We start from the raw sequence: 14,080 nt of genomic DNA on the forward strand, positions 1-14,080 counted from the left end.
TCAAATGTGCACGCATTACAGTTACAAGCTCACACACTGTAATATACTTACAAAATGCCCCTGTATCAAATCAGAGTCAAGCAATGACAATCCATGAGTGACAATCTTCATTGCAGATAGTGTTAGCTTTTTTTTTTTTTTACTATTCTCTGACCGTGCCAGTTGCTGTCATGACCAAATGCTAATCATTTCATTGGTTAACAATATGCTTTTTTTTGAAGAAGAGACACTCACCTTGTGCCAGCAGCCTGGTATGGGCAGCCCATCGTGTCCCTGCGGGGTGAGAACAGCAGTGGAAGGTTAACAAGGAAGAAAATGTGAAGTGATGTACGCTTAGACACAGTTTGTTTTTTCTTTACTTTACAAAAAACTTTTGTATCCTTCTAATTTATATATCAGCAACACTGTTTAAGGTGTGGACTCCTCATCATCAAAGTGTGACTATGAGAGCACAAATTCAGGCAAAAGAGAAAAATTTAAAAAGTCAAACATGCTCAAAAATCATGTTTTTACATTTTGATGTGCTGTTTTTATCTGTAATCTGGAAGATTTGTCTTTGCTCAAAGTAACACATTCTAAATGTGCACATTTTCAGTTTTCTCTCCTTCGTTTAACAGGAGAATTGATGTGTCTGTGTAAGCTCCTAACTGTGAGAACAGAATGCCAAAACATCTGTATTTTTGGAGTTGTGTTTTCTCGTAGCTGGAGAAGAGATTCTTATAACCCGGCATTGTTGTCATCATTTCACTAATGAGGAGAAAGGCCTTTGATTTTCAGTGATTATAGGGATCAATGTCCTGACATCACTGTGCTCCAGCTGGCTCCAGGAGCCAGTTAATACTGACACTTTTTATTTTTTGCAATTTATTTTATGAGAAGGCTTTTTTCCAAGGACAAACTACAACTAGACACACAGTACGTGTACTATGGGTTTGAGACTGTCGCCACATGCATAACAGAGTTTGATAGAAATGACAAAGACAAAAAATAGACAGTGTTTGAATAGAGAATAGCAACAGCAGTATAGTGCATGAATGGTGATGAGAGAGGAGGAAGGAGGCAGAGATACTGTACCACAGGACAGGGGGCCTCGGGGCCGGAAGGAGGAAGAGGAGGAGGAGGGGAAGATAGCCCTGCTTCCACAGACAGACCTTTAGTCTTATCACAACCCTGTCAGCAAGAGCCAGTTACATTCACAGTGTTGAGAAAGAAACTTGCAGAAAAAAAGCATAGGAAATGACAGAAACAGTGCTGAGAGTGAAACAGAAAACGAGGAAATACTGTCTGTCTTTAGAGTTAAATGCAAGTGGAAAGTGATGGTAAGTAAATCAGTTTAATGTGTGTGTGTGTGTGTGGGGAGGTGACATACCACAGGACAGGGCTGATCCAGGCCTGGAGGACCCTGTTCTCCCTTCTGGCCCTTTAGACCTCTCTTTCCCACTGCTCCCCTGTCACCCTGGACATGAAGAGAACAACAGTTAGGCACATAAACAAACACTCTCTCTCACACACACACCCCCCCCACACACATACACACACACACACACACACTCACACACTCACACACACACACACACGCACACACACACACACACACACACACACACAAACTGCAGATATAGTCTCTTTAGGCATTCTAAATGGCTGAATTAATGAGAAACAATCACTACATGTCTAGAAAGGTCAAATAAAGCCATGCGTATACAGTAAAAAATATATAATTGGGTGTATTTAAATGAAGATAATATCATATTTCTTTGTGTGTTTTGCACCAACCTTCTCTCCTCTTTCGCCTCGGTCACCTTTATCTCCCATCACTCCTGGAAAACCCTGGACATAGATGCACAAACAGGTCAGAAAGTAGCTTATTGTCTGAATAAGTTAATTAAATTGGAAATGATCTAATCGAAAATGTCAAAAATTCTCATTGAGAAACTCACATCTAGTCCAGGCTCACCCGGTCTGCCCTGTGAACACATATTCACAAACATGAAAATTATGTTTAACTCAAGACAAAAGACAAAAAAAAAAAGATGTAGAAAACACATTTATAGAGTGCTTACTTTTTCTCCCTTGGCACCTGGAAGACCCACTAACCCTGCAGACCCAGGTGCACCCTGGTGGCCATCCGATCCCTGCAGTTAAGGTTCATTATTATCATCCATGCATTATGTCCGGTTGTCCTGTTTCATACATTAAGTATTCCATGTTTCATTATGATAACACTGGCTCAGTGTGACTTACTCTGAGTCCAGGAGCGCCACTGTCCCCCTTCTCTCCCTTCATGCCAAATCCAGGCTCCCCCTGCATTAGAACACAGAAACACTGAGCACCAAACAATCACACATCATAGCCTCCACCACATGCTGTACTAGAGACACTGCCTTGCAGTCTTACCTTCGGACCAGGCATTCCATGCAGCCCCTGAAAAACATGGCGAGCTGTGAGTGTGCTGACAACTGCTGGTGCAAACAACAAACTTGAATAGTTTCTACCTTGATTGGGATAGATATAAGTACTCACAGTGGATCCAGGGGACCCGGGAACTCCTGGTGGGCCTGGTGGGCCAGGTGGGCCCGGCTGGGAAATCATCTGAACCTGAGCACCGGTGAAAGTAAAAGAGTGTAACAGGAGCAGGAAGCACATTGTGGATCAATTTAACGCATGTCAGGCCCAGAGATGTCTGACTGCATAAAGGGCTGTTCCAGTGTTTTTGCAAGCTTTTATGACCAGCCATCAGTTTCCATTCATTTCTATATGGTGTGAAAATCAATTAGACTCTTGAAATGCAGCCTTGATGTTCACTGGAATCAGTGACACAACTCACAGATGAGGAATCTGCCAACTGATTTTCATGCCATACAGATATCAATATAAACCTATGGCTGCCTGACAGATGGGAAAAGCTATTCAAAAATCTGCAGAAAGGTTTTCAGAATAGTCGGCGGTAATGTAAAGTATTCATAATTGGTAATAAAGCATAAAGCATTCATGTAGAAACATATAAGTGAATGTAGAGTTAATGTGAAGAATTTGTGTGTTACACTGACCAGGTTGTCATCCAGTCTGCAGTCGCCTTTCTCCCCCTTATGTCCGTCCATACCCTGACCCACAAAGAGCAAGATTAACTTCCAACTGTTAACATATTTTTCACCGTTTTGTATATCAAAAAAAAAAAAGTTTGCTGTCACTACTTACAGTAGGTCCAGAAAGTCCCATCTCTCCCTTCTCTCCTCTCTCTCCAGAAGGTCCTGTCTCACCCATGTCTCCTTTAGGTCCCTGGAGGCAAAAAATAAAGGAGTCACATTCAGCACAGAGAACGGCAGAGAAAAGGAAAACAAGATTTCAGACCACTATATATACTGTATCTATTCACAAATGATAGCATCTAAGAGTTAACACACACTGTGTGTAATCTCTTCCTCTTTGCAATCATACCTTCTCCCCATCAACTCCTGCTGGCCCAGGTAAACCGAGCTCACCCTAATAGAAGACAAAGAGAGGAAAGATTCACTCTATTAACACAAAAAGTCATGTTTTAACATGAAAGCTACTTTGGTTTTCATTAAATCTCATTATTAGCTGATGGCTGTGCAATGGTAGGATGACAAGAGGGTGCAATATATTCAGAGGCCCTTACCTTTTCCCCTGCAGGGCCTGGAGGTCCGGGTGGTCCAGGTGGGCCCTGGTGTAAGACAAACAGAAAGAAAGAAATTGACCCAGATAAACTTCATAAAGTGTCTAATCTTTCACTAAAGTACAATTTATTCATGTTACACCTGCAATAGTGGAAACATGTCTGTCCAGTGGAAACATGATGTTGATACGGCAAACTTATTAGCAAACATTAGCTTAGTTTCACATCTAGCAGACATGGAGCAAAATTGGCAATTGTTTGGAGTTGTGTTTGTGTCCCTCTAATGAATGCAAGTCCATTATTCACTCTCCTTTTAGTTCTGTTTTACTTTCCACTGACTCCTGAGAAAAAGATTTGGCTCTTTAGCAGCTAAATGCTCCACTATGTTCACCAGCTAGTCGCTAAGTTTGTCTGCTGTTTGGTGCTGGGTAGAAAGCGTACATTAAGTTTATCAAAGCTTTTTCTGTTGAAATGGCTGGCTCTTGTGGCCGAAAACAATAAAACTACCAAAACAGTAAAGCTGTGGGCCATAAATCCAACAACAATGAGCTCAAAGAAGCTATAAAGCTCCGTAAAACTGAGGGAAGATCGATTTCTTACTATATTATATAGATTGGTTTTTAATAAAATAACATCAGATTTGTCACATGAACACAGTGTATACAGTACATAGACCTGTTAATACTCAGTGTTTATCACAATGGTGCAAAAACTGGAAGCTCGCAGAATTTCACCATAAGGCTTGAACCTCTGCCAACACAAAACAATACAACAAGGCTGATGGATTTCACAATGTGGGCCTGTCAGTAAACAAAGCTGATGACCGTCGTTCACTAATCACAACCAACTTGAAGTAATTTTATCTCGTATCAGTTGTAAAAAATGACTGAATGTGGTTTGTACTACACAATAAGCATCATTTTCCATTCTGTTGATTGTTTTGACGCAGGATGAGACTGTTGGACAAAAGGAGGAGAAACAAAACATTAATTTAACTTCATGTAACACTTACAATGGGTCAAGACTAGTGTGCACATGCATGCCATATCCATCCCATGCTATCTTCTATGGTGGTTGATGGGTGACAGCTCCTTTAAATCACACTCCTTAATCTCTACATCCACAATATAACACTTGTTACTTCTCCCTCTGAAGTCTTCGGCCATCTTGAAGTAATAAAAAAGGAAACCATGTTGCTTCCCGGAGGTGTGCAGCTGCTTTCCAATTTCTAACTTTTGGTTTGTCCTCCATTAAAGCTGTGGCAACCAAAAGATGTTTACAAACAACTGTTTGATCTGAGATATTCCATCATTGGAAAGTGAAGTCTACTCATGCAAATAATTATACAAAAAGGCATAAAGAAAATGATAATAACAAACAACCAATTTTAACATGGTTTTAAACCAGTAAAATTCACCTAAAATCTCACCACAGACGAAACTAATACAGCTTTTCACACAAACAAGCAAATGGATCTTAACACAAGTTGGGTGGTCAATGAGCATTCCTCGTTCCATGGATATAACTCTAGCTGAGACCTTGCGTGTGATTTGGTGCCAATGGAGCCGCGTTGGCAAGATGCTTCTGATAAGATCTCAGGTTCACCGACTCCTTTGTAACTATCCCATGCTGCTGTCTACAGTGTTGCATGCAGGAGCCCATTTCAGACATGGTCCAAGGGGACCTGGTTCATAGTAGTTTTTAATCAAATACACGCTCCACTGCAGAGATATCCATCTGTTATTAGCATGTAGCACGGTACATGGTGGAATCAAAGGGTTTTGTGTATGAAGAGAGCGATGTGAAACTGAGACTGCGGAGGCTGTGAATGCTTCCTCTCCAATGCATTCCCCCTGTGCATCAACTGAGTTATGTGGAACCACAAAAAAACACCATGCTGCCCTATAGCAAGTTAAAGCCACGTATGTTGTGAGGCATATAGCATGAATACACACTCAGAACAATGAAACAAAGGCTGTTGATTTTTCTGCATGATTAAGCATGCTTCTTTAGGCTACATGTTATCTGATAGAGCGGCACAGCTGAACTGTATTTGCTGGGGCTGCGCGTTTCATCCCACATGAATACACGAGAGAGCCTGGTAGACTAGTAAACTAAAGACATTCAGTAATACTTTTTAGATGTGACCTCTAGAGTGACATCCAATACATTTGAAATAAGGAGATCTGGGTAAAGGGCATCTACAAAAACACACAGATCCACTGGTTGAGGCACGTGGGAGAAGGAGCCGATACAAACAGGGTGTGTGTGTGTATATGCAAGTCTGTGTGCGTCTATGTATTATTATAGGTGTTAGTTACTGTTCACAGCACCAAAACCATGCAAAAACAACAGCAGATTACCGAAACACTGATGGTGTGGATGGCCTGTCAAGAAGAAATGGCAACATTTTCAGTTTTGTCAAGAAAAAAAAAAAGATTACCACACTGCCATTTCTGGGTTTGTTCAAGTTCTGCTGATTCCTAACTTGGGATCCGATAATAAATGCAGGATGGAATTTACGGTGCACCCATAAATCTGGTCTTTCTCACACTGGGTTATTACTCACCTGGAAAGCATCTAGAAGCTTCCCATTGAAGTCAATGATGTCTGAGGAACCTGGAGCACCTTTTTCACCAGTATAACCCTGAAGCAGATACAGAAAGAATGATCGAAATATGAATAAAGAACTAAAGATGATAACAACTAAAGATAATGCAAATGTTTAGCAAAATAACCCTTTAAGTAATACACATACCGTAGGTCCCTGTGGTCCTTGATCTCCAATTTCCCCTTTGTCTCCCTGTGTGATACACAGACACATTATGGTGAAACTCTCTCAGACATCAGGTTGTTAATATTTTGTATGTGTTATAAGAATGTTATGACTAAGAAAAATTATTTATGTTTGTATTGTTAAATGTACCTTAAGTCCTGGGAGTCCATCCATGCCGCTCTCTCCTTTTTCTCCAACACCTGGCTCACCCTTTTCAACACACAATAAACATACAAGGTCAGTGTATGAAAAGACATATTTAAAATAATCAGCATGAGACATGGTAACTGAGGAGTAAAGCTTGTCTGCACCTTTGACCCTGGAGGCCCTGGTGGTCCTGAGTAGCCCGGCTGACCATCTTCTCCCTGTCAGTTCATAACAGTCAATAAAGGTCAAAAGTGCTGCAAGATTGACAAAGTGGTTGATGTGTTTGATGGAAACAAGAAGTAGGAGAAATAGTTAAGTCATTGTCAATAATCCATTAACAATCTTACCGGCTTCCCAGGCAATCCTTGTTGTCCCTGAAGCAGAAATATATTTTGTTACTATGATTGTCTACACAAAGACAAATCATCAACACCAGATAGTAATAATATGACATGAACAGTTAGATTGCTTGAGGTTCAAACAATCTCTAGACCTGCTCTATGTGAAAAGTGCCCTGAGATGACTTTTGTTGAGATTTGGTGCTAGACAAATAAAAACTGATTGATTGATTGGGTGATTGATTGATTGAAAAAAAGGACCTGAAATGTACTCACATCAGTGCCATCACGACCTGGAAAACCCTGAAGAGGACAGAGGAGAAAATAAGTCTTGTATACAATTTCAGGTAAACCAGCTTCAAAGATGAGGCAGAATGGCCACTAGATGTCAGTGTTGAATCAGGAAAAACCAGTTCATTGACATCAAGTGTTCATTTTGGGTGACAAGTTGGGTGACAAGTTAAAGGAAAAAAACTTGAATTGAAGCGTAATGAATGTAGTCACTTCCATGCAGGGAATGAGGGGGTCCCTGAATGGTCTGATGAGTATGAAAATCATCTGAATCATGTGCCTGATGTCAACCCTGCTGAACACCTAAGGGAGATTTTGGAACGGTGCGTTAGACAGTGCTCTCCACCACCATCACCAAAACACCAAATGGGGAAATATCTTATGATAAATAAAATAAATAGAAAAATTCACAGACTTGGAGAATCTATGGTAGCCCAAAAACATTTAGACACCTAATGTAGCATTTTTTTCAGTTGCTATGAGAAGATTCAAGAGCCGTGGCCAGGACTCATATGATGTATGGTGAGCAATAAGCCACAGCGCCCCCTAATACAAACAGTAAGAGAGTATTCCATGTCTGCTTTTTGGCATCTGTCCATCAGTGATTTGGCTTATTTAGGTAAACAAACCTATCGGGTGTGTTTGTGAGGGCCAGGTGGATGTGGGCTATGAACAGCTAAACATCTGTTATGAAGTCATCCATGGCCGAGACGGCTTGCAGTAGAGCCCCTCCATCTCTCTCTCAATTGCTGTCTCATACACAGACACGCACACACACTCTGCTATCAAGTAGTTATGTTTACTTGATCAGTCTTGATCGTTATAATAAAGTATTATAAATTGGAGGTTACTAGCCTTCCACTCTGTCCTCATATTTTACAATAACAAGTAGAAGCTACTTAGATGTTTCCCAGCTGTTTTTCTTCCTCCTGCTCTCCATCAGCACATACAAACTGTCATTCTGATCTCCTCTGCTGCTATGTGGTCCTCTTTTATTCCCATCCGCAGTTGCTCCAGAAGCCTTTTAACCTCTCTTCTCACCCCCTCTTACCTCCTCCTCGTCTTTTGATCTTCCCTCCGCAGCAGCGTGAAACAAATCACCGTTGCAAATAATTTTTAGCACTTCTTTTATCCTGAGTGCAGAATCGGATGGATGAGGATCAGTTCAGATGTCAGATACATTTCCAGTTACGTTTCAACGACGCTGAATTTACTTAAATAATTTCCTGAACTTACATATGTTGACATATAGCAAATAGAGAGAATGTTGAGCTGTCATTCCTTTACTTCTTTCCACTTTAAAGATATAAACGTCAAGGGCTTGAGGACACCCACACAGACAGGCTTTCTCCTGCTCAGCCTTTCCTACTCTCAGACATCTGCCCACAACATGGAGTGGCTCTTAGCGCCACTCTTCTTTGTTTTGCTGTTTTGGGTTTTGCAACGCCTTTAATCAACTTGGAGAGAACATTTGAAATTGACTAGGTTAAAGGACGGGCCCCTTCTCTTCAACCCGTCTGTTTTTAGTCATATTCTGAGCTGCATTGGCTTTCTCTTTTGTCGGTTTTGCATAAAATCACCCACTCTGAAACCAGCATTTTTCACTTGAATCCCTTTGCTGTCCTGTGCCAGTTGAGGGTAACAGAGCATTCATTCCTTCACTTGAATAAACAAAAATTACCTTCATAGCCTCCTTCTCTCTCTTACATCCAACAACCACAGCTTTAAGCTGCCTCTGCATATGAACTGAACTCTGGGAAGCAGAAAGTTAATCTTGAGAAACATAAACGGCTTCGGGCGAGGAGCGCAGCTATTGTTTGGTGAGGCCGGCAAACTGCCCATGAACTCGCCGCAGTGGCATATCTGTTTCAGGGGCGCACAGTGACACAATCGTGGTAGGAGGGTGGGAGAATGGGGGCGTGTTAGAGAACTTTGTGGCCGCTGTCTTACACAAAACAGATGAGGCCAGGAGTAGAGTTGCTATTCTGGGAGCTTTTAGGTAAGCCACAGCTCACTGGCAAACCCGGAAGAATGAGAATATGGGTTCACTGCAATTTACTGCGTGGACCCTTTCCCCCTTAATACATGTGCATAACTGCACATTTACACATGGCACACACACATACACACACACAGAAACACAATTTGCAATCTGTCACACCCCTGCGGTTGAACTATACCGGGTCAACACAACTGGGGTAACGGCAGTCCCTGATGACAGAGGTGTTTTAAGTGACTGCATTCTTTGTGGTGTAACCTCAGTTAGAGGGTGAGGAAAAGGGGGTGAGTGAATGAGGAGGAGAATAACAGCAACTAAGAGGTGTGTGTGTGTATATGGGTGCATTGTTTTTGTGTAGTGGGTGTGCATTTGTCACTGTGACATAATGAGCAGAGGGTCTTACTGGCTCTCCAGAAGGACCACGTGGCCCGTCCTTGCCAGTGTTCCCTGGGGGACCTCTGGGACCAGGGGGACCTGGTGGACCGGGAGGACCAGCGGGTCCGGCCTGGCCTTGGTCACCCTGATGAGAAAAACAGAAGAATGAGAGAGAGAAAGAGAAAAAAAACATGTGTTTGATGCATTTTTGTATTTGTATAAAAGCAAAACATCTTTGACAGCCTGCAGATAAGATTTATCTGTGTAAGTACAGGTGAGATAACTGGCAGAAATCCTGATCATCTGATAACAGGTAGAAAAAATGTTGTGTGTTGTTTGACTTTCACAAGCTGTGAACACAAGACTGACATATTGTCATCTTTTAAGTAGATATGGCAAGTTGTTAGCAAACAATCGCCTATTTACACATCATGTTCGTGTCCACTCAAATCCAATATTCACTCTCCTTTTTTCTCTGTTTTCAGTGTCCACTAATTCCTAAGGGACCTATCTGGCTCTATGGCAGTTAATGCTCCAATGTGAGTCAGACTGATATTTAGTCACAAACTAAAACACACCCATGCGGACACATGCACTCTCACATGAGAAACCATTAATTGAGAACAACATTCATGCGAAGTTACATTTTTTTTTCTGATTATGCGTCACAAAACAAAAACTGAGCCGTCACCTCATATTAAAGAACCTTTCATCACTGGATTTACATCTTACTGGGGATGTGTCTCCCTCAGATGACTTCCACCCTCATGTATACTCCAAACAGAAACCATTAACGCACAAGGAGTCTTGCTCACCACTGAGGGGGATGTAAGAGTGGTGTTGTCTTTATAGGCACTTCCTCTGCACCCTCTCATCTCTACAGACATGTGGTGCATTATGGTTTGCTTTGTTGCGGCAAGCTGGTACAGCAGGCGCTTTCATGAAAATGATATTACTAAGGAACTATAGCAGACTAAAACCTTCTTTCCTTGCACTGATAATTATTATGTCTCTATTAAGCTCAGGCTTGAACTAAACTGTCACCAACAAAGCTCTTCTATCCTCCTCATAATGAGAAGCACACATCTCTTGAGCTGCTCTACAATACATATGGTTCATCCTTCAAGATGTTTCCTTAATTTTTGTGGATACTGTAGAACTTTCATACACACATTTTCACCTAATAGGTCATGTTAATTCAATTATGCAAGCCAGTACACACAGGAAAATGGTATAAAACATTAAATTAATTAAATGCAACATGACAGAGAAATGTGGGGAAAATATGAAAAGTGGAGAAAGAAGGGAGATGCATTGCTTTTTTGCAAATGGACTTGAATGAGAGAGGTGGGTTAAAGTGTTAAAAGTGCACACATGCCTTAGTTGTTGTCTACCTTCAGAAAACGTCTCTGAAAGGTGCTGGACTGGTCTCCAGAGAGAAAGCCATGGTCATATCGGGGAAAGACCATCTGAGGTGCGAGAGGCGCAGAAAGGAAAAAAAAAAAGCAGGAAGACAGAGTGGAAGGAAAGAGTGTGAAGAGAATGGGAGAGGAGAAGAGAGGAAAGAGATAAATGAGTAATGAAATCAGAAATATATTGTGAGAGTCCAGAAGAGAGGAGTAGGAACAACTGCTGTGGGAAAAACAGAGATGAGTGTCCAGTGGCCTCTCAGGCTGTAGGCCATACAAGAAAGCTCAAAAGGAGATTTTTTCTCCTCCACCTGCAGGGATAGTGACAGATCAGCAGCCTGACAGAGAGCAGTGGCTGCTGGGAGGGATGAGAAACAGTTTGCTGTGAGGGACAAACCTTGACGGTGAGAATCTGATTACTGTGCAGACCTGCAAATGTGGTGTGGTTTGGAGGACCCTGAATAGAGGAGGTGATAAAGAGAAAGGTGAGCAACTTACCATCAATTTGTTTGATAAATGCATAGATCAGTAGCCTCATGACACGAGATATTATATATATAATATTAAGAGATATTCATGTAAAAGTTCAGAGTGATTACTGCACAGCACTATAAAACATAACTTGCAAAAAGTGAGATCCATGTTTCATAAAATCTGAGAAATACTACTAAATTACAAGTGATTGCCTCCCGTTCTATGCCCGTTCACAAATTATATCTCCCATTCAAACATGTATTTAATTGTGTGTGTGTGTGTGTGTTCTATTCAATCTTCATCTCTCCCCTTTGCGACCAAACCAAACAGAGGTGGCGTAGCTGTTTCCAGCCAACAGACAGTAACTGTGATGACTGTCTGTCAAGCTGAAAGGAGCAAAGTTCGTCTGCCGCCAGACAGCTCCGAGCATAACGCTGCCTCTCTGGTTGAGTTCCCTCCAAAAACACATCGAAGGGAGGGGAGGAGAGGGTGGAGGGAAGACCTAAGAGTGGAGGTAGGAGGAACTGCGGGGGAAGGGGAGGGGGGGGAGTAAGAAGGAGAGATGCTCGTCTGCTCATGAGGTTTCCGTTAACAGGCTGCGGTGAGCGCTGGATAGCTGAGGTTTCTTTCCAACACCGCAAACCCCTCCTCCTTCTCTTTTTTGCCTTAACACCCCCCCTCTCTCCACTGTCACATTCACTCATTCACACAATTCCCACCATGGAGACCACATACACATATGCTCCTTAAACATCTCATAAGAGAATAGGTTGTTTCACAGTGGGCTTTCCCTATACCTCCTTCTCATCAGACCTTAGGCTAAAACTAAGACAAACAGCCATTCAAACTCAGAGCCCTGTCTAACCATGGCCTTTTTGTAGCTGTTCTGGGGGAGGCGAAAGACGGCTTTGGCTGGGGATGAAATTCCCATCATGTCTTTCAATACAGTCGCCAGACAAACCTAAACAAATGACAATCTCCTCTGTGTGGATTTGACAGTATGGAGGCTGGGAAAAATGGCTACCCATTTTGGTTTCTGCTTTGGAAAAAGATGCAACAGAAAGCGTGACCCTTTGTCACATGTTCTTGGAGCTTCTATAACATCTGATTATGTTTTAATGCCCCTCTTATCCTGATGTTTGTAATCTGCCCTCAGACCAGATCCGGCCTTACAAAGGCGCTGAAAATGATGGATTGACAGGAAGTTACAGGTTGACAGAGATTCATGGGCACTTCCTGTTTTCGCGTGTATTCTCGTTGCCTCTCAAAGAGTTCAGAGGTGAAAGAGGCCACGATGTTCAAATCAGGGAAAGGTAATGCTTCTGCACTGGGATGATAACTCCAACCTCACAAGTTTTATCTACTCAACGTCACTGGACACAGGAGAGCTTTGATTCACAGCAGGTAGAAAAAATTCATTTAACATTTTATTCAGAAACCAACAGTTTTTCATTTGCAGTTTTTCCTATCTCCATATCTATGAAAATGTAACCTCAAGCCAAACCTCATTCACAACTACTGTAGTTTTAGGAGCTGAAGAGTTTGTTTTGAATCAAGCCTGTCTTTAGGCGATACTCTGAGGTTTTTTTGGCTGCAGACATATCCGAAGACATCAAAGCTCCAGAAGCCCTTTCCAAGTACAATATTTACCGTTTGGAAGAACTGTGTAACGCAGAATGCCAAAAAAATTTAATTCTAGCACAAACAGTTACCTCAAAATCTAGAAGGATAGGCTGGGAAATCAAATGGCTTACGCCTTGATAGGAATCAGGAATTCCTGTAATGCTTCTGAACCACATCATAAATATGGTTCCGCTAGGCAGCCCTGACAAATTTACACTCCATTTGTGCTCTGCTGTAAAACAATAGCCATTCAGTTTCCTTCCAATACTCTTACACACACCGCTATGCCAATATTGTCAGACTCCAACACTGAGAAAATTTATGCACAGTCATCTATTTCTAATTATTATTACAAATCTAGTCCTTTGTGGGATACTTGCTGAAGAATGTTTGTCATAATAAAGACAGGCAGTAAGTGGCAACATAAGAGGTTTAAGCCTGTTACAAGGAACATTTGTAGATTTTATAAATAATGTATGAGTGAATATTTTTAAAGTTAAAATGGTTGTGGACCTCATATGACAGACCACCGCCAGTATGGAAATTACTGTTTAGATGCTTTATGGTGCACATCAAATTAGTGAGACTAAGTAATAATTAGAAATGATAATTAATTAAAGTTGATGAAGAAGTTCATAGTATTTTAAACATTTAAAACTAATTATTATGAAACAAATGGTAGCAGTTTTGTTGGGCTACACCCATTTCAATCTTCATAAGCTCCTGCTGGCCATGTAACTTATGGCAACTCTGGCAATATACCAAGTTTAGAAAAATCAGCGACCAAACAAAAAAAAGTGAAACGCAAATTATACACAATCTTGAGAATGTGAGAGTGCATGTTGCATGATTCAGAGGATTTATGACCTTGAAAAAGTATAAAACTTTGAATTACAATGACAGTTCCCCCATGTGGCTTACTGACACTATATTTTATTTTTCTACAAGTATAAGTGTGCAATTTTTCCTCTTCGTCTCTGCAATTTATCATCTTAGGGGAAACAGAGAAAA

General features: G+C 41.4%; 1 protein-coding gene across 4 annotated transcripts in view; it reads right to left on the bottom strand.

Annotated features, from left to right (window-relative positions):
• col23a1a (collagen type XXIII alpha 1 chain a) overlaps positions 1 to 14,080 on the bottom strand; it is a 122,274-nt gene that overhangs the window by 3,436 nt on the left and 104,758 nt on the right. For 3 of the 4 annotated variants that reach the window (XM_042419198.1, XM_042419197.1, XM_042419199.1), the window contains 20 exons: positions 11,370 to 11,429; positions 9,592 to 9,708; positions 7,175 to 7,201; positions 6,908 to 6,934; positions 6,725 to 6,778; positions 6,564 to 6,623; positions 6,396 to 6,440; positions 6,207 to 6,284; positions 3,641 to 3,685; positions 3,439 to 3,483; positions 3,199 to 3,279; positions 3,051 to 3,104; positions 2,524 to 2,598; positions 2,398 to 2,424; positions 2,245 to 2,304; positions 2,064 to 2,135; positions 1,941 to 1,967; positions 1,777 to 1,830; positions 1,370 to 1,456; positions 235 to 273 (listed from right to left, as the gene is read on the bottom strand). In XM_042419198.1, the coding sequence (XP_042275132.1) occupies positions 235 to 273; positions 1,370 to 1,456; positions 1,777 to 1,830; positions 1,941 to 1,967; positions 2,064 to 2,135; positions 2,245 to 2,304; positions 2,398 to 2,424; positions 2,524 to 2,598; positions 3,051 to 3,104; positions 3,199 to 3,279; positions 3,439 to 3,483; positions 3,641 to 3,685; positions 6,207 to 6,284; positions 6,396 to 6,440; positions 6,564 to 6,623; positions 6,725 to 6,778; positions 6,908 to 6,934; positions 7,175 to 7,201; positions 9,592 to 9,708; positions 11,370 to 11,429 (1,134 nt within the window). The remainder of the gene's footprint in view (positions 1 to 234; positions 274 to 1,369; positions 1,457 to 1,776; positions 1,831 to 1,940; positions 1,968 to 2,063; positions 2,136 to 2,244; positions 2,305 to 2,397; positions 2,425 to 2,523; positions 2,599 to 3,050; positions 3,105 to 3,198; positions 3,280 to 3,438; positions 3,484 to 3,640; positions 3,686 to 6,206; positions 6,285 to 6,395; positions 6,441 to 6,563; positions 6,624 to 6,724; positions 6,779 to 6,907; positions 6,935 to 7,174; positions 7,202 to 9,591; positions 9,709 to 11,369; positions 11,430 to 14,080) is intronic. The other variant, XM_042419200.1, reaches the window with a different exon arrangement.

Source organism: Thunnus maccoyii, chromosome 8 (genome assembly GCF_910596095.1).
Source record: "Thunnus maccoyii chromosome 8, fThuMac1.1, whole genome shotgun sequence".
NCBI classification, from domain to species: domain Eukaryota; kingdom Metazoa; phylum Chordata; class Actinopteri; order Scombriformes; family Scombridae; genus Thunnus; species Thunnus maccoyii.